Source organism: Squalius cephalus (assembly GCF_949319135.1).
Source record: "Squalius cephalus genome assembly, chromosome: 4".
Classification (NCBI taxonomy): Eukaryota; Metazoa; Chordata; class Actinopteri; order Cypriniformes; family Leuciscidae; genus Squalius; species Squalius cephalus.
Genome location: NC_137125.1, coordinates 7,462,157 through 7,483,590, shown reverse-complemented (window position 1 = coordinate 7,483,590; position 21,434 = coordinate 7,462,157). Strand labels below are relative to the sequence as shown.

The window sequence follows — 21,434 nt, the reverse complement described above, 5'->3', positions numbered from 1 at the left end:
ACAGTGATCTGATATCAGAGGAAACTGTCTAAGTTGTGCATTTCAGAAATGTACATATACAAATCACAGTTAGTGAAAAATTTATTAATTTAAACAATCTAATATTTTAAGGTAGAATACAATGATCTGATTGAAGTAATGAATACTTGTTTGTTAACAAATGATAATGACATTTAGCGAGTTGATTCACTTTTACAGTGTTTTGACCAACATTAATGGAGGACTGTGGTGTGTGTGTGTGTGTGTGTGTGTGTGTGTGTGTGTGTGTGTGTGTGTGATGAACTGAACAGAAGCAGGAGTGTAAATATATACACAGAACAATAATCAGAAACAGAGGAATAAAGATCAAGAGGAAACTCAAATATGAACAAAAACAGCAAAACTAAACACAGCCCTGACAACAACTATAATAACAACATGATAAATGCTGTAAATCACATGATTACTACACACACACACACACACACACACACACTCATTGATCAACACACTGTGATATTGATTGATTCTCTTGAATTTGTGTCTTAATTCCCTCGACTTTAACTTTCTGTTCCTGTATTTCTTTCATTGTTGCTTCTAACTTTAACATCTTTGTCTTCTGACATCATCTTTAAATGTCTCTGTTTTATTATTTATTTATTGAATTTTCACAGCAACAGAGACAAACAATCAGAAAAGTAAAATAATAAACAATCACACATCAAAAATAAAACAAAGATAATAATAAAAAGATAAAGATCAATCCAGAACCCCCACTAACAGGTTTAGTACAGTACACAATATATTACAGCAGAAGCGTCTTTAATAACACACACATAACCCACAGCAGAGGAATCATGTTCTGAACAGATCAGAGAAGTGTGTGTGTGTGTGTGTGTGTGTGTGTGTGTGTGTGTGTGTGTGTGTGTGTGTGTGTGAATCATGTTCTGAACAGATCGAGAAGTTCAGATAAAACATCTCTGAATGTCTTAAACTGAGTTTAGAGCTGAAAGTCTAGTTTTGCTCGTATCATCCAGACATGTTTCAGTGAGTCTCATTGTGTCTCATATTTCCTCTCTTCTCTGTGTATCATTGTCTGTTTCTCTTTATACCATGGTCTGGGTGAATACTCGATTCTGATTGACTGCAGGGTGTCCATTAAAAAGTGATAGAGGACACCTAGTAAATAAACCGTCAGGCGTAACCAGGGAAACCAAGTTATTGTTTGTAAAAACTTCAGATTTCGATTGTAAAACTAATTAAAATATAAACTAATGTTTTAAAAATGTGTTATTTGGCAAGTGACCATGGTATAAGCGGGTTAATGCCTGACGAGGTGTCCATTGTCAGGTATTAATGGACTTCGGCGGAGGCAACCGTCCTCCATTAATACCTGACAATGGACACCTCGTCGGGCATTAACCCTTACTTATTACATGGCTTGGCTGAATTCCAATGTAGAATGCGGTCTGTTATTTCTTGATAACAGACCGCTGCGAAGTATAACAGACCGTTGCCATGAAAAACAGAGCGTTGCTATGGACGCGACCGTAGAGACGCAACGGACTATTTTCTTTAGCGGAAGCAATATAATCGTTTTTAAATCAATAAACTCCTTTTTAAATCAATATTTTGTGTCAAATTATTGATTTATTTGGTAGGTAGCCATGTAATAAGTGGTATAATGTATAGGGAGGCGGTTGTTATAGCGAATACAACCCCTTCAGGCTGATTCAAGACCCCTCCACTTCGCGTCGGGGTCCCGTTCAGCCTGTCGGGGTTGTTATTCGCTATAACAACCGCCTCCCCTATACATTATCCCTTACTTATATGACTGACTGAAGTTCAGCTGTGTTATTAATGCAGACCTGCCAATCTGTACGCATTTTGCGTAGCGGATACGCATTTTGACTTCAAAGTACGCTGGTACGATTTGTTACTCTAAACTACGCAAAAACCTGGTGACGCCTATATGCACGCAAAGTCCTCAAATCAAGCAACAGCAAAAGAAGAAGAGTTCGACCAATCATAGCGCTGGATTCATCCCCCAAATAGTAAGCGGGGATGATAGACAAACCGCCGTCTGACTGATTTCATTAGCGAGGACAGTACAGTAGTCACGGTACTTCTGACTCCTGAAGGGAAACGGCCTGGGCTCGATGTGGAAAGTTGAAATATTGTATTGAGTTAAAGGAGAACTCCGGTCAATTTTAACATTGAGCTCATTTTTTTGTACATTTGGAGTGCTGTCAATACAGAGAACAACGACAAAAATCGGTGTTGCCTACACCGAGTTATTCTATTTTTAAAATTTGCACCCTGTTGACTTCAATGGCTTACGACGACGACGACGGGGGGTTGTGTGGACGACGACGACACACATGCATTATATTGCATTGCATAAAATGTGTGCTGGTCAACTAGTCTAAAATTAAGAAACCACTATAAAGCTGTAAAAAAAAAAATTTGTACAATTAAGATAGGCTACTTAATTTATTATTCCAATATCCAAATATGATACTAAATACCACAGGGAAAAGGGCTTCTATTTGTGACGTGCTGTCTTTGCATTTGAACATTGCACATTTTAAACAGGACACGCATTACTGAATAAATGTTACCAATACAAAAATATTAATAGAAAACAGTTGACAATGATTAGACAGGAGTCCAGTAATAGCATAACGAATCACTTATTCTAAAAAGAATATCAAGTATACCGGTAAGTTAGACGATTCCGACATATGAGGGCTGTTAACAGTAAACCGTTCGTCATTTAACGAATTCTAAAAACAAGGATGGATAATACAAAATGCTTTCTGGCATTTTGACAGAAAAAAATAAAAAACAAAAACAAGCAAGAGCAAAATTTAAACTTAGCCCGTCAAATCTAATTATCTTCTCTCTGTGCGAGCGTCCGTGTTTGTGAGAGAGCTCGCGCAGCACTGATACAACGGTACTTTTTAATCCATAACTAATACGCTAGTTTTCATACAAAATAAATATGTAACATAATTAGGTACTTTAGTTATTATTAACACAATAACGTAACACATGAAGGCTACGTTTCTCAACACTGAGAATGAATAAATAAACGCCTGTTTCTCCAGACTCGCGCTTATCCGTAGGCTAATCCACATATCACATCACTTTCATAATCACGAAGCCATAACGATTTCAAGTTTTTTAAGATTTATTGTTCAGTATTTCTTGAGCATTTTATTATTTGCGTGGCTGAATGATGTCTACCTCTTTTTCTGAGTGACCATGAAGAACGGAGTATTTTAAGATAATAAATGCGATCCGTGTGATCATCGAATCCATAGGATTAGGTTAACTCAGTACAATATTTCATCTTTCCATATCGAGCCCAACCCAGCCCGTTTACCTTCAGGAGTCAGATGTACAGTGACTAGGCTACTGTAACGTTAAAGTTACTGTCCTCGCTTATGAAATCAGACGGCGGGCCGCGGGAGTGGAAGGCGGATCGAGCAGATTCTTTATTGGTCGATTTTCAGTCTCTTTTTAATTATAGGCCTTACGCATCTGTCAATCATCCCCGCTTGCTATTTGGGGAATGAATCCAGCGCTATGATTGGTCGAACTCTTCTTCTTTTGCTGTTGCTTGATTTGAGGACTGCGCGTGCATATAGGCGTCACCAGGTTTTTGCGTAGTTTAGACTAACAAATCGTACCAGCGTACTTTGATGTCAAAATGCGTATCCGCTACGCAAAATGCGTACAGGTTGGCAGGTCTGAGTGAGTGATCTTCATCTCCATTTCACAGGCTACCACAGCAGCGCAGTCCGTAACTGTCAAATCCCGCGCTCGTGATGAATTCAAATTCAAAAATTGCGCCCTCAAGAAGCGCTACGACATGTTTTACGGCAGTAATATCAAACGCTCATTGGCTCTCGCCTGTTCGTTTATGTTCGTCACAGATTGCGACATGCCGTATTTCAGTCGGTAAACTACATTTGAAATGGAGAAGCGCGCGCGCCTTCACACAGAGCGAAGCCGGATTAACATTTTCATGGATTAATAACTTAAATTCTGATCTGTACCTCATTCTAAACTATTATATATTGAGAGAGAGGACTGTGACTGCAACACATCGTCATGTGAACGACTTTTGGTACCGGTTTTGACATTTTCGCAATAAATAAATTATTGTGATTACACGTATGTTGTTTTTCTTCATAGTTGTAGCCTATGTAGTTTTCTATCTTTGAAAATTACGTATTAATACTATGTATTAATGAGACCAGGCTGGAATGTTTTAGTTAAGTTGCAGAACACACATGGTAAAAGTTTGTGATTTCAAAAATGTTTAAGCAGTAGCAAAGGATGTGGTAAGAGTCTGGTAATACAATGGAAATAAACAAGGCTTTCTTTTACAGTACAGTTGCACTTTACTTACTGAGTAAATTGTCATGTTTTCCTTGGTAAAATTGCAGGGCATACGAGGTAAAAAAAAAAAAAAAAAGTGACTATGGAAAAGGGAATGATCAGATTATATGGTACAATTCCGGTGTTGTGCCGAATTTTGACTCCCTGCCAAATTACTACCCCCCTCGTTGAAGTCAGTATCTGATTGCCTAATCCTAACCCCACCCCTAATCCTAACCCATCCCCCACAACTAACCCTAAACCTACCAATATTAAGAGGGTAATAATTCGGCGGGGGTCAGAATTTGGCACAACTGTAATACCATGGAAATAAACAAGGCATCATTTTACAGTACAGTTGCTTTACACTTGAATTGATGGGTAATACCGGAGGTGTTTCTAAAAATTGGCTGCCTAGGAAGTACACAATTAAATCTGAGTTATTACCAGCCTAAACAGGTAACAAGTACACAGTACTTTGTTGAGTTGATATTTAACAGTGGTGTTTTTTTCCCTGGTAGTTTCTCTGTAATTGCATAGTAATCACCTTAAGTAATTACACACTAAAATACTATAATTTACCATATGCTTACCAGGTAAATACTTAGTAATTAGTTTGTAGTTTCTCTGCATTTAATACTTGTTACCTGTGGTAATTACCAATAACCAAGTATAACTTACAATATATTTACCAGGTAAATACCTAGTAATTAGGGGACTGTAAAAGGAAGGGTTACCAACAATGTTATATATAAACAATCTTATAACTACTGAACTAGCAACCGGATGTGCCGTGTCAGTTTAGCGGAAGTCAGATGACAAAATGCGGAAGCGCAAAGTATTAAAAGCGGGCGGGGTAGAATAAGGTGAATAACATCTCACTGTCACTGATTTATCATGCAGCTCAAAGCATTATGGGTAGAATCTCTCATCAGTCTATTCTCATTCATCAACACAGTTTCACTGATGATCTATTATAAAGCCTAAACCCAGGATATAGCGTGTCAGTGAATGTGGTCTGGACTGTGTGTATGAGGCTAAGTGTGTTTCTGTCAGAGACGCTGTAGAAGGACAGAGTTCCTGCACTGTGATCCACATAAACTCCTGTTCTACACACTCCTGTTCTCCTGCTGATGATGGGCTTTAAAGGGAGTTTAGTCTCTATGTTATTGTGTGTGAATGAGTAACTGTCAGGAGAGCAGTCCAAACTCCAGGACCGATCATTACATCCAAACACACACTCAAGACCTGACCCCTTCCTGCTGATGCTCTTATATGACACTGATATAAACACACATTTACTCCACTCAATCTCCCAGTAACAGCGTCCACACACACTCTCTCTACACAACACCTGAGGATACACATCAAATCTGTCTGGATGATCAGGATACGGCTGACGCCCTGGGTAAGTGCCAGTAATCACTCTGTTCCTCTCAGACAGACGGAGGCGTTTATTCGCTGTGTTCAGATCCAGAGTGAGGCGATGAGAATCTGATGGAGAGAAAACACACATCAGTGAATTACAGAAACTTTCTATCTTGAGTCTTCATTTCAGATCTGACTAGTTCATTTAGGATTGTAAGCAACCAATGATAATAAAGCACTAAAGAAATATCATTCTGTAACACAGGGACGTCGTTAGGCCTATTTTAGGGGGGCTGAAGCTACCCCAAAATGGGTAAATGGGTAATTCCTAAGCCCCCCTAAATGATAATAAGAAGAACAATAACAATTTGATTTATCAATAACCGTATCCTCATTCATATTTAGACGCAACAAATGATATATATCCAGCTACAAAAAATAGCCTTTTGGAAGTTGGACAGAAGTACAAATAGTCGTATTACAGAGCTGCCAACTCTCATGCATTCACCGTGAGACACACGTAATTGACACTTTTCACACGCCCTCACGCCACACATCCATTTTCTCACACACAGAAAAATCGCGAAGCAAAGAGGACACGGAGACTGACAGACTAGACAGAGCAGGTTACTTATGATATAAAAAAATCTCAACTCTCAGATTCAGTACATTTTTTTACGAAATTCAAACAGTAAATACCGTTTTGGCGCTTGTAAATGTGACATGACAGATCCCTAGTGCACGTGAACCGATCGTCTACTAGCTAATAGTAAAAAATCACGAACACTGTTGAAAGATACAGTAGTAGGCTACAACTTACCGAAATGTATATTCCTCATACATAATATCGATCAATTCGTGTTTTCTATCAGCGTGAAGAGGTCAGTAACATAGCTGGAGAACAATTATGTCACATTTACCTCAGGAACTCCATTTAATGAAGATAATATAGGCTATAGCACGTAGTTGGCAAGAAAAAAGAGCTATAGAGAGTATTTTGCTAAATATGTGTTCAGTGGTGGACAGTAACGAAGTAAATGTAATTCGTTACTGTACTTAAGTAGCTTTTTTGGGTATCTGTACTTTACTCAAGTATTTAAATTTGGGAAGACTTTTACTTTAACTTTACTACATTTCAAAGTCAAATATCTTACTTTTTACTCTACTACATTTTCAAATCAGTCGTTCCTTTTTATTTATGAGTGAATAAAAACTTAACTGGTCAAACGAGCCTCCAATCACAGTACAGCACGCGTTTTGTTTTGAACTTGCCTTGGCGGTATCTACTATTCGCGAACCAGAGCCATTAAATATGAGAGTTGCGACCATAGACGGTTGCTACCATATAGTATATAAGGTTGCGACACACTAGGCTTGGGCTTGTTCGACTTGAACCGGAGCTGCAAGGACCGATCAGTTTATTATGACATCAAAGTATAGAGCGAAATCGCGAGAGCGATTGAAAAGCATACAGAGCCGTCTACTCTCTAATCGCTCTCGCAGTATTTTAATGTCATTTACCGATTGGTCTGTGCAGTGTGCAGTGCCGGTTCAAGTCCAACAACCCTACTGTGATCTCGCCGCCGCGCGGTCCCGTGATTCGTCTAGCTCTCAATAGTTCCAAACGAATCGCGTTGCCAATGATTTTTAGCAGGGCATGATTTTTACTCAGAGAGCAGCAGCTATTATTGCAGAAATTATCGGTAAATATTGACGCATAGTGAACATTGCTTATTACGTTGACACTAAAATTACTTGCATATAATAGCATTTTTCTGGGGAGTAGCAGAAACACTGCATTAATATGTTTTGGTGTTTAATTTTGGAGGGATTTTGCTTTTTAATTTTGCTCCCATAACGTAGATATGTGTGTGTGTGTGTGTGTGTGTGTGTGTGGGTGTGTGTGTGTGTGTGTGTGTGTATGTGAATGTATCATAACATTATGTTTATAATTATGACCATAGACGCTCGTGAAAAATATATACAGTAAATACTGTAAATGTATTATACCTTATGGGAACAGTCCCATTTCCTCCAAAATTAAACACACAAAAAATTAATTCAATTCAAATATATATATATATATATATATATATATATATATATATATATATATATATATATATATATACACTCACCTAAAGGATTATTAGGGATTATTAAATTTATCATTAATGCAATTATCTAATCAACCAATCACATGGCAGTTGCTTCAATGCATTTAGGGGTGTGGTCCTGGTCAAGACAATCTCCTGAACTCCAAACTGAATGTCAGAATGGGAAAGAAAGGTGATTTAAGCAATTTTGAGCGTGGCATGGTTGTTGGTGCCAGACGGGCCGGTCTGAGTATTTCACAATCTGCTCAGTTACTGGGATTTTCACACACAACCATTTCTAGGGTTTACAAAGAAAGGTGTGAAAAGGGAAAAACATCCAGTATGCGGCAGTCCTGTGGGCGAAAATGCCTTGTTGATGCTAGAGGTCAGAGGAGAATGGGCCGACTGATTCAAGCTGATAGAAGAGCAACTTTGACTGAAATAACCACTCGTTACAACCGAGGTATGCAGCAAAGCATTTGTGAAGCCACAACACGCACAACCTTGAGCCGGATGGGCTACAACAGCAGAAGACCCCACCGGGTACCACTCATCTCCACTACAAATAGGAAAAAGAGGCTACAATTTGCACAAGCTCACCAAAATTGGACAGTTGAAGACTGATGAGTCTCGATTTCTGTTGAGACATTCAGATGGTAGAGTCAGAATTTGGCGTAAACAGAATGAGAACATGGATCCATCATGCCTTGTTACCACTGTGCAGGCTGGTGGTGGTGGTGTAATGGTGTGGGGGATGTTTTCTTGGCACACTTTAGGCCCCTTAGTGCCAATTGGGCATCGTTTAAATGCCACGGCCTACCTGAGCATTGTTTCTGACCATGTCCATCCCTTTATGACCACCATGTACCCATCCTCTGATGGCTACTTCCAGCAGGATAATGCACCATGTCACAAAGCTCGAATCATTTCAAATTGGTTTCTTGAACATGACAATGAGTTCACTGTACTAAAATGGCCCCCACAGTCACCAGATCTCAACCCAATAGAGCATCTTTGGGATGTGGTGGAACGGGAGCTTCGTGCCCTGGATGTGCATCCCACAAATCTCCATCAACTGCAAGATGCTATCCTATCAATATGGGCCAACATTTCTAAAGAATGCTTTCAGCACCTTGTTGAATCAATGCCACATAGAATTAAGGCAGTTCTGAAGGCGAAAGGGGGTCAAACACAGTATTAGTATGGTGTTCCTAATAATCCTTTAGGTGAGTGTATATAAATATATACTAATTAATGTCATTTTATTAATAGATTGGTGTGCCCAGAGTAACATTATAGTCTTCACGTAGACTGAGTTAAGCAAGAGTCTGGTGACAAAAATTATAATTGGACATTATAGCCATAAAATAATAATAGTACTTGGATACTAAAGTACATTTGAAGGCAAATACTTTTGTACTTTTATGAGTAATATTTTACCTTGAGTATCTTTACTTTAACTTAAGTACATGGTATGTGTACTTCGTCCACCACTGTATGTGTTCTATATTACATATTTATTATATTTTTACTTATATCATTAAATAAAGTTGTTATTATAATAAAAAAATGCATTATATTTAATTTGAGTTATTTTTAACTTTAAATAATACTACCAGCTCATAGGGCTATCTGCATGTTTACAGCATTAGGTGAGTTTTTTTTTTCTTGAGAAAAATTAACGCTATTTTGAGTACCTAATATTTATCCAAATTAGTCAATATTAAATCAAATCACAATAATTGAATTGAAATAATAAAAAAGCGTAGCTTACTAGAAATTGTACCATGCACCATAACATTTACATATAATTTTACACTTATGCTATACTAAAGCCTTAAATGGGCACTTTTTGTGACAGCAACTTCATCATTTTTGAGAGAGAGAGAGAGAGAGCACGAGTGAGTGTTTGTGTGTGTGCGTGCAGGTGTGTGTCCGTGTGTTGTGTGTGCATGTGAGCGTGTACGTGTCTGTGAGTGTGTGTGAGTGTATGTGTAAAAGTGTTTGTGTGTGTGTAAGAGTGTGTTTGTGTGTCCGTGTGACTGCAAGTTTGAGTGTGTAAGAGTGTTTGTGAGTGTGTGTGTGTGTGTGTGTGTGTGTGTGAGTGTCTGTGTGACTGTGTCAAAGTCAGCTCTGTAGATAAAATTGTGGTCACTGTGGGAAGCTAGTTTGATTTTGACAGACTGTACAGACATGACTATAGTTATTCTTAGTTATGTTTTTTACTGTTTCTAAACATGAAGATGCTGTGTTAGTTTGGGCCACGGGCCTACGTGTATGTCGTGAAATCTGTTAACACAGCACCGCTATTTCTTCTGACCGCCGGTAGGGCTGAAACGATTAGTCGACATTGTCGGCAACGTCAATAAAAAATTGTCGACAAAATATCTTTGTTGTCGAGTAGTCGTTTGATCTCACGTGACCTAATGTAAGGGCCTGCAATGTCGCGATTTGACCGCTACGGCGCTGTAGCGCTAGAGTGTAATGCAGCCGTTACAAATGCTATTGGGGTAGATGAAAACACAGCGTGAATTATGACGGAGTGCAAACGAATCTAGCTAGGTGTGTGAAAGTTTCACAAAACTTCAAACCAAGCTGTCGTGTGCAATACATGCCAGGCAGAACTTGCTTTTTACTGTGTGACTAGACATTGTTCAGGATGATTCCCACATTTCTGCTAATGAGCTGAGTTATGGGTTTGGTTAAGGGTTAGGATTATTGGGGTTAGAGTTAGCTTCTGGGTCAAGGGTTGGGCTACAGTTAGGGCTAAAGTTAACTGTAACTACAAATGTTAATTAAATGCATGTGCTTTAAATGTAACTGCACTACGGAGGCTATTGAATGCTTGATTCTGATTGGCTGACAAACTTTCTAAGGTGTGCAATTATTTTCCAGGAAATCCACAGCTAAAGTAGTTCCAGGCAGGACACACACACACACACACACACACACACACACACACACACACACACACACACACACACACATGCAGCAATGCTCCACAACTTTAGCAAAAATAGTTTTGCAACTGAAAAGAGAAAATGAGTACATTTATACAAAGGAAAGAGACAATAGATACAATTACACAGAAGAATAAAGTGACAAGTACCTAAAGCATTTCTGAACAATATGGCGACACACTAAACTTCCTTAAGAATAGGATTCACAACTACTGAGCAATATTTCATATATGATTGTTAATAAGCAGTGTGTCTCAGAAAGCAGTTATTGAGTCTTTTTAAACATTACAATTTATTATATTTTCACTATATGAATTGTATTATAGTCATTATTTTATATATATATATACTATATTACCATGTCCTGCAGTGTTTAAGCTGTAGTTGAAGGTCACTGGGGCTGTGATGGTGTTATCAGTGAGTACAGGAGCATGTACAGTTGTTGCTGTTTTAGCTTTCACATCAACTCTGACTCCAGTGTGAGCATTGCTGCTCATCTGGCCTGGAATAGAGATAGAGAGATTAATTACATTGCTTAATCACAACTTTAACATTTCCAGTGAGTACACATCAACACTGCTAGTAGTGATTATGATATAGCATGTGTAAAAATTAATTATGTCCCCCCACATGACCCAAACACGCCGTGCCCACCTACGACCTTGCACCTTTGACCCTGGGATCCTCTGGGACCATTTATGGCCTTTTTATGACCGGTGGATATTAGGAATACCTCTGTTGATTTATGTCCCATGGTATGCTCTAGGCCAGGGTCTAATATATCCGTTTGATCAATTTAGAAGATTTAGACTATTGAATCACACACACACTAATAATTGTAATTATGCATAATTTATAGTTATTACTATAGTAACTACATGTAACGTGTAACAAGGACACTGTAAAATAAAGGACTGCTGAAATTTCTTTTAAAAATTAAGAGACTACATGAGTAAGAAGAGAAGGAAGAGAAGAAGTGAGACAAATGAGAGAAAAGAAAAGATAAGCTAACAAAAAAGACAAAATGAGAAGAAATGAAACAAGAAAGGATGAAATCAGAAAAGATTAAATGAGAAGAAAATATATGAGACAAGAAGAGATGAAATGAGAAGAGAAGAGAGTGAATGTGAGGAGTGGAAGGCATCATGTAAAAGAGGGTGTCACACACACACACACACACACACACACACACACACACACACACACACACCCATATATTTCATAAGATTTCACACTAACTAAAGTTGAAAAACATTGTTTATTTTAAAAGTGTATAAATGAAATTAATATATCTCTCGATATAAAAATAAATATCTTGCTAAGTTTAGAGAAACAATTTAAACAGTTATTTATGGTTATTATGAATAAACAAAACATCTCGCATGTTCAGCAAGATAAAGAGCTTAGCATTGTAAATGTGTTCAGTGATGTGGTTTACAAAATGCAGTAAGTTTAAAGCTGAAAATCTACTGAGTGTTTCTTAGAGAGATAGAGAGACAGAGACACAGGTGTGAGATCACCGCACAGAACACACTCCCATGGGGAAACACTGCGCTCCACACATCAGTTTTCTAATGACACACTCTGCATTCTTTGGATGCCCTGCGGTTGTAAACTGCTTCAATATATTTGCAGAAAGCAAATTTGCAAATGGAGTGACATCTCGCAACACACACACACACACACACACACACACACACACACACACACACACACACACACACACACAGGTTCTATAAAAGGAGCTTATCTCTATTTTAAATTAAATGATTATAAATAAAATATAGAACTCAGTGAATAATAACAAATATTACACAAACTGATTTAAACAGTTTTAGTTATAAAAATAAGTTGGTTAAAAATGAATAAATACATATAAATATGAAAACACCTTACATTTTCAGAGCGCTGAAGTAGTAGTTCTTTATGCAATGATAAAAAAAAAAAAAAAATCCAAATAGTGTAAGTTGTCATAAACAAAACACTCCCAGATCCTCCAGTGATAAACCACAGTGTGAACTGAAGCATCAGATGCTCACAGAGACGGAGGAGTTATAGACCAGACGAGCCTCGAGACACAATGACACAGTAAAGCTAGTCTGCGCTCCAGAGGTTTATTCACACTAAATTAATTTAAAAGCTTAAAGTTTAAATTAGATATTTTACAATTAAAAGACTGTTTAAATCAAATCTTTAAAGTTTTATCAAAATGCATTTTCTGTTTATCTTCTAGAAGACTTCTGTATGAGATAAAGGTTTTTCCTTAAATTTTGATTTTGATTGGATTGGGGGGGATGTAAAAAAAAATCTTGTATCACATTAAGTGTATTGTGATTGTCAAAACATTTTAATAACTAAACAGAATTTTATTAGGTTAAAGGAACACTCCACCGTTTTTTGAAATAGGGCTTATTCACCATCTTTCCTACATTTAGATAGGTGGGCAAACGCATTTCTGTCAGGACCACTATCGTCAAATATGATTGACAATCAGCATACAGTTTGGATTGGCGGTATGATTCTGTTCTGGGCAAGAACTGTAGCCTAGCATGGATAAGAGCAGGAGAGCAGCATGTCACGATACCACACACAGGAAACAAAGATAGATCCAAGAGTAGTTTATTGGGTAGTCCATAAATCATAAACCAGTCCAGGCAGGGGTCAAAATCCATATAAGCAGTCCATAACGAGAAACAAAACAAGAACAGGCAAGAAACAGACTTTCAAAGTGGTGTGACGAATAACAAGGACTAAACAGAACAGAACAAAACAAAAACACTAAACAGGCAGGGTATTTGTACACACAGAAACTCACAATCATGATGGGGAACAGCTGGGTGCAATGAACAGTGATGAGTGCAGACAAGGATTGTGGGGAATGCAGTTCCTAATGTGAATGACACTGTGGGGAAGAGGACCTCTAGTGGACACCCAGGGAAACACAAACCAGACACTGTGACACAGCCACCAGACGCTCCAAGACCCACAAAAAACAAACAAAACAAGAGTCCAGGAGGGAGGTGGAACAGTGGAGGATCAGGGGGAGGGATGGGGGGCCAGGTCCATGAAGGGGAACAGGAATAGGGGGTGACGGCTTAGCCGGCGGCCAGGGCGAAGCAGTCCATCGGGTGGCCAGGGTGAAGCAGACGACCCATCAGGCGGCCAGGGCGGAGCAGACAATTCCTCAGGCAGCCAGGACGGAGCGGATAGTCCCTCGGGCGGCCACGGCGGAGACCTCCCCTCAGGTGATCAGGGCGGAGAAGATAGTCCATCGGGCGGCCAGGGTGGAAGTGACCCTTTAGGCAGCCAGAGCGGAGCAGACAGTCCATCTAGCGGCCAGAGTGGAACAGACAGTCCATCTGGTGGCCAGGATGGAGACGACCCTTCGGGCGGCCATGGCGAAGATGACCCTTCGGGCAGCCACAGCGGAGACGACCCTTCGGGCAGCCACAGCGGAGACGACCCCACGGAACAGGAACAGGCACTGGCTCAGGAACAGATACCGGCCCAGGAACAGGAACAGACACCGGCTCAGGATCAGGAACAGACACCGGCTCAGGAACAGGAACGAACACCGGCTCAGGAACAGGAACGAACACCGGCTCAGGAACAGGAATGCACACCGACTCAGGCACAGGAACAGACACCGGCTCAGGAACAGACACAGGCTCGGCGGTGGCCATCCTGTCTGGAAACACTGGCTCGGCGGCGGCGGCCATCTTCTCTGCAGACACCGGCTCAGGAACAGACACAGGCTCGGCAGTGGCCATCCTGTCTGGAAACACTGGCTCGGCGGCGGCCATCTTCTCTGGAGACACCAGCTTGGCGGCAGCCATCTTGTCCGGAAACACGGGCTCAGTGGCGGACATCTTGTCCGGAGACACTGGCTCGGCAGACGTGACCTGAACAGTCTCTGGATCGGCAGACGTCCTGTGTCTCCTCCACGCATGCAGTACCACCACTGCATAAAAGAGGAAGACAGCCCTCTTGGCTGTGGCAGGACTGATGGTGGGCAGCTCTGAGACGATCTCAGGGATGACAGCGGGCTGCACGGGGACGACCTTCGGGACGACAGCGGGCTGCACGGGGATGACCTCCGGGACGACAGCGGGCTGCACGGGGACGACCTTCGGGACGACAGCAGGCTGCACGGGGACGACCTTCGGGACGACAGCGGGCTGCACGGGGACGGCCTCTGGGTCTTTGGGGAGGCTGGAGCTCTTCCTCCTCCTCCACCGTTTCTGATGGCGATGTGCAGGCTCTGGGCTGGACGGGAACCGCGGCGAACAGAGCTCTGGGCTGGGTGGAAATCAGCGGCGGATGGCGCTCAGGACTGGACATCACCAGCCCAGGTTCGAAGAGGGGCCAGAGTGGAGAATGGAGTCGGGATTCCTCTCGACCGCCTCCTCCACTGCGGCCTCAACGGGTCCCGCTAAATTTGACCAACCAGGTCCCCTCAAAAAATGCTCGGTGGCTGGGGAAGAGACATTAAAAAACATACCGCTGGATCTTGTGTAGACGGAGTCCTTCTGTCACGATACCACACACAGGAAACAAAGATAGATCCAAAAGCAGTTTATTGGGTAATCCATAAATCATAAACCAGTCCAGGCAGGGGTCAAAATCAATATAAGCAGTCCATAACGAGAAACAAAACAAGAACAGGCAAGAAACAGACTTCCAAAGTGGTGTGATGATTAACAAGGACTCCGTAACAAAACACTACACAGGCACGGTATTTATACACACAGAAACTAACAATCATGATGGGGAACAGCTGGGTGCAATGAACAGTGATGAGTGCAGACAAGGATTATGGGGAATGCAGTTCCTAATGTGAATGACACCATGGGGAAGAGGACCTCTAGTGGACACCCAGGGAAACACAAACCAGACACTGTGACACAGCAATAACCCCCCTCAGGGTAAACAGAACAGAACCAACATGAATGTATTGCAAATGTCATTAATTCAAGATTTTAAAGTACAACATAATTTGAGAATTTATTCTGATTCAAAGAGCGCTCAGGAGGCCAAATCCTGACTGACGAGAGGAGGAGCTGGGGAGGGAGGAGGGTAATCAGCTCCTGAGAAACGCGATAGCTGCTGATAATACTGATGGAGCTTATATATGTAAACTGTGATAGGCGTCTTGTTCCTATAGGTAGATGGTTATGTGACATAATTGTTCTCCAGTTGTTTTACCTCTTTCTGCTGTTGAAAAACAATGATTGATCGATATTATGTATGAGAAATATACATTTCGGTAAGTTGTCCTGTATCTTTCAACATTGTTCATTCGTGTTTATTTACTATTAGCTAGTAGAGATGATCGGTTCACGTGCCGCTAGGGATCTGTCACGTCACAAGCGCCAAAACGGTATTTACTGTTTGAATTTTGTAATAAAATTGACAGAATTTGAGAGCTGATATTTTTTATATCATAAGTAACCTGCTCTGTCTAGTCTGTCGGTCTCCGTGTCCTCTTTGCTTCGCGATTTTTCTGTGCGTGAGAAAGTGGATGTGTGGCGTGAGAGCGTGAAAAGTGTCAATTGCATGATTCTCACGGTGAATGCGTGAGAGTTGGCAGCTCTGCTTTTTCTATGGTAGCTATGATCTATTCAGTGTGGAAACACACAGGGTGAAACCCTTTACTGAGAATATACAATCGGTTATCTACTCAAAATATATGTAGAATTTAGGGCTGCACGATATTGAAGGAGAATGCGATATGCGATAACTCTTTAAATAATGCGATATTCGATATGCAATACGATAATGCTTAAAAAGTGTGTAAAGTAAACTTAAATTATCTTTAAAATATATTTAAAATGATATAACCTACATATGTGTTTCACATTCTTTGTGTGACAAGAAAACATCCTTACAACTTCTGACAGTGAACAGCAGTGTATAAATGTAAAATAAAAATAAATAAATGTAAAAATAAACACTGCTTAGTTATCACTGTATGAATTAAATATATACTGATTCTTATTAAAGCTACAAAAGTTATTCAGCCGAGAGCAGTGAGTGATTTTCTCTTTGTCTTTTGTTCATGACCCCAGTTATTGCAAGGTGTTGCGATATGCGTATTGTGATATATACATTTGCGATATTTCGATAATTTTGATATATTGTGCAGCCCTAGTAGAAGTTTAAAGTGTTAGCATGTGTTGATAGACAGGCTGTCTGTCTGGTGGCCGCATGAACAGACTTTGAGGAGAGGTGATGATACTATAGCAGGACACATGACCTCTGACCTCCTCGATCTTGGATGCTTTAAGTTAGTCCTTAACCCCCTGAGGTCGGCGATCACGCCGGTGTGATCTGCTCGCTTCTTTTTAAAAGAGACTCTAAATAGTCTGTTGACTTTGATCTTTCAAACAAGTTTCATACATCAATCGATCCTGTTAAGTGTGTATTATTTTTGTGTATACTCACAATAAAAACAAAGTGTTGTGCTTTTTGCCAAATAAAGAAAAATAAACATGATGTGAGTTCTGCTTTCTCTCTGTCAGTGTAGTCCATTCTGAAACGCGTCTGAAAATGAACAATAACTCCGCGAATACTCAGTCAAACAGGTATACAGACACACAGGCATGAAGCTTGGATTCTCTTCTTTTAAATGAAGTAATTTATATAAAAAACAAATATTCACAGTTAATGTAATATGTATGAAAAGAGAAGGATGTCAGTCGTTCTCATTTCAGCTCATTATTTTTAATCTGACCCCGCCCACGGAGAGTGCGCGCTATTCAAACGCAAATGACTGAGGCATCCATGCAAACTGTGAACGCCCCCATTTCAGCTCGAGAAAACACAAGTTTATTCAGATCATTGAATTTGTTTACACCGTCTCGCAGCGCTGTGTGGAATAATACTATCGTAATAATAATAATGGAAAATGTACCTCAGAACAGAAGTGCTGGTATTTCAAGGAGGATCCGAGCTGAGGAATACTGTAGTAAGTTTTTTTTCATTCTCAAGTGAAACGTGTTTCTGTGTGTGAATGAATGAACGGCAGAGACGCGCGCTGTTTACCACAGCTCGCAAAAAGACAGTTTAAATTTGAATCGCGTTTCTGTGTGTGAATGAATGATGATGTTTTAGCAAACTGTATTGCTATACTGAGATAAGTAAAAATCGACTGAAATATGTTGAAATAAAATGTATTTGTATAAGCAACGTTTTAAACTGCAAATTAACATTTATATTCCTTATAATAAAAACGAAAGGCCTATGTTACAGACATATGAAAGACAACATTTCGTTGACTAGTTATGGATAGATTATACATTTTTACTGTAAAATATCTGCCACCTCAAATAAGCTTTTGTTTGCCAACTTTTGCTCATATGTTAAATATAGTATATGTTTTGTCAAAAATAAAGTCATCAAATAACATGTTATAGTGTTTGTTCCAATGTAGCCTAGGCTATATTCAAAGTAATGAATCCTTAACTCCCTGGGGTCGGCGGTATCGCCGGCGATACCAGCTCGCTTTTTTTATTATGAGTGCAAAGGAGACTCCAAATACTCTGTTGACTTTGATCTTAAATACAAGTGCCATACATCAATCGATCCTGTTAAGTGTGTATTATTTTTGTGTATACTCACAATAAAAACAAAGTGTTATGCTTTTTGCCAAATAAAGAAAAATAAACACAAAGCGAGTTCTGCTTTCTCTCTGTCAGTGAAGTCCATTCTGAAACGCATCCGAAAATGAACTGTAACTCAGCGAATACTCAGTCAAACAGGCATACAGACACACAGGCATGAAGCTTGAATTCTCTTCTTTTAAATGAAGTCATTTATATAAAAAACAAATATTCTCAGTGTATGTCATTTGTATGAAAAGAGAGAGATGTCAGTCGTTCTCATCTCAGCTCATTATGTCTTAATGTGACCCCGCCCACGGAGAGCGTGCGCTATTCAAACGCAAATGATCTGAGGCGATCAACGCAAACCTGTGAAACGCCCACATCAGCTGGAGAACACACACCACGAGTTATCAGAGTCATGAACTTTACAACGCTGTGAGGAATAATACTATCTTAATAATAATCCTGGAAAATTTACCTCAGAAGTGCTGGAAGTTTCATTTCGAGGAGCAACAGATCCAGCTGAGGAAGAGGTCAGTTCTATATTTGCTTTGTTCTAATCGCAAGTGTCTGTACACGCAAAAAGACTGTTTAAATATTAATCGCGTTTCTGTGCGTGAATGAATGAACAGCTTTTACTAATGAATTATTTACTTTGAAATACGTATGATAAAATGTATACTTTAGTTTTTACAAAGAAAGATTACACTGGAAATATTGTTAAAATTTTAATTGTTATAATTGTAATTGTATAACCTTTTTAACCCCCTGAGGTCGGCTATCGCGCCGGCGCGATAGGCTCGTTTTTTTCCGTATGAGTGCAAAAAAAAAAATAAAAAAAAATTATAATTTTTATCTTATATGCTTGTGTTATACATCAATCGATCCAGTTTAGTGTGTATTTTTTTTGTGTATGCTCATAATAAAAACAAAGTGTTGTGCTTTTCGCCAAATAAAGAAAAATAAACATGATGCGAGTTCTGCCTACTTTCCGTCAGTGAAGTCAATTCTGAAACGCGTCCGAAAATGAACTGTAACTCAGCGAATACTCAGTCAAACAGGCATACAGTCACACAGGCATGAAGCTTGAATTATCTTCTTTCAAATGAAGTAATTTTTATAAAAAACAAATATTCACAGTTTATATAATATGTATGTAAAGAGAGAGATGTCAGTCGTTCTCATCTCAGCTAATTAAGTTTTAATGTGACTCCGCCTACGGAGACCGCTATTCAAACGCAAATGTGAGGCGATCCATACAAACCTGTGAAACGCCCACATCCGCTGGATAAGGCCGGTGAAACACTGGATGCGTGGCGTAAGCGTCTCAGCTATTATAATCCAATAGTTATCATTTAAGTAAAAAAAAAGAAAGAGAAAAAACACCGTTTTTTTATTTTCCAATTGTAATTTTGGTAACATTTTACAAAAAGGTTTCATACATTATTTAAGTACATTAGTTCACATGAATTAATAATGAACTGCACTTCTACATGTTAATTTCAAATTTCATTTCAACCTTTACTAATATTTATTAAAATCAAAAGTTGTTATTAACATTACTTAATGCACTGCGAACTAACAGGTTACTAAAAGGGTACACTTCTCAGATTAGTAAAGTAAAACAAAGTTGTTAAAGTAGTTTAAGTTTATGAACATTTTAAATGTATACAATACATAATGTTGTTATATATATTTTTGGAGAAAATTTCAGATGGCATTTAGAGGCTTTTGCATCTGAACTCTTCATATATACACACACACATATATATATGCATGCACATACATACTTTATAATCTTTTCAAAACTAGTCAACGTCTTTCAAAACTAAAGTATACATTTTATCATACGTATTTCAAAGTAAAGGATTCATTAGTTAGTTGATGACTTTATTTTTGACAAAACACATACAGTATATATTCCTCATCTCAGTATAGCAATAGAGTTTGCTAAAAGCTGTTCATTCAATACAGCAGTATTTGAAAATCGATCATATTTTGTAAAATTACATTTATATTTGCATTTATGTCAAAACCTAGACACTTTTAAACATCAAAAGGACATTTATTAATATGTATTCGTGTCAAAATGACAAATAAACAGATTTTCCTATTCAATTTTGCATGGAAACGCTTCCAAGACGCTTGCGTGTCGCGTGAAAAATAGGCGTCGGTTCTATTTCTAGAATGCACGCGTTTTCCACGCGGCTCGTGCCGCGCCTGAGACGCGCGTCTCACACAGGCAGTATGCAAACTCTAAACTGTTAACATGGATGGGAGCCGAAATAAAAACGGACACGCCACGCAGCTGAGACGCATCCAGTGTTTCACCGGCCTTATCCAGCGGATGTGGGCGTTTCACAGGTTTGTATGGATCGCCTCACATTTGCGTTTGAATAGCGCAGTCTCCGTAGGCGGAGTCACATTAAAACTTAATTAGCTGAGATGAGAACGACTGACATCTCTCTCTTTACATACATATTATATAAACTGTGAATATTTGTTTTTTATAAAAATTACTTCATTTGAAAGAAGATAATTCAAGCTTCATGCCTGTGTGACTGTATGCCTGTTTGACTGAGTATTCGCTGAGTTACAGTTCATTTTCGGACGCGTTTCAGAATTGACTTCACTGACGGAGAGTAGGCAGAACTCGCATCATGTTTATTTTTCTTTATTTGGCGAAAAGCACAACACTTTGTTTTTATTATGAGCATACACAAAAAAAATACACACTAAACAGGATCGATTGATGTATAACACAAGCATATAAGATAAAAATTAATATTTTTTTTTTATTTTTTTTTTGCACTCATACGAAAAAAAATGAGCCTATCGCGCCGGCGCGATAGCCCGACCTCAGGGGGTTAATAAAATAGCAAAAAATATATAAATACAAGGATAGATGTAAACAAAATCTTAAAAGGTCAATATAAGCCTTCTCTTTAAATTATTTTTGTTGTGTTTTATTAGTGACATATTTGAGAATATATTCCAAATTCCATTAACTGCACAATTACTAGAAATGTTTACCTTGG

The 21,434-nt window shown here is 39.2% G+C and overlaps 1 protein-coding gene across 3 annotated transcripts in view; it reads right to left on the bottom strand.

Annotated features, from left to right (window-relative positions):
* Nucleotides 1-1,804: 1,804 nt before the first annotated feature.
* LOC307157292 (stonustoxin subunit alpha-like) overlaps nucleotides 1,805-21,434 on the bottom strand; it is a 48,362-nt gene continuing 28,732 nt past the window's right edge. For all 3 annotated transcript variants that reach the window (XM_079869174.1, XM_079869176.1, XM_079869175.1), the window contains 2 exons: nucleotides 11,151-11,294; nucleotides 1,805-5,862 (listed from right to left, as the gene is read on the bottom strand). In XM_079869174.1, coding sequence (XP_079725300.1) covers nucleotides 5,318-5,862; nucleotides 11,151-11,294 — 689 coding nt within the window. In that variant the 3' untranslated portion in view covers nucleotides 1,805-5,317. The remainder of the gene's footprint in view (nucleotides 5,863-11,150; nucleotides 11,295-21,434) is intronic.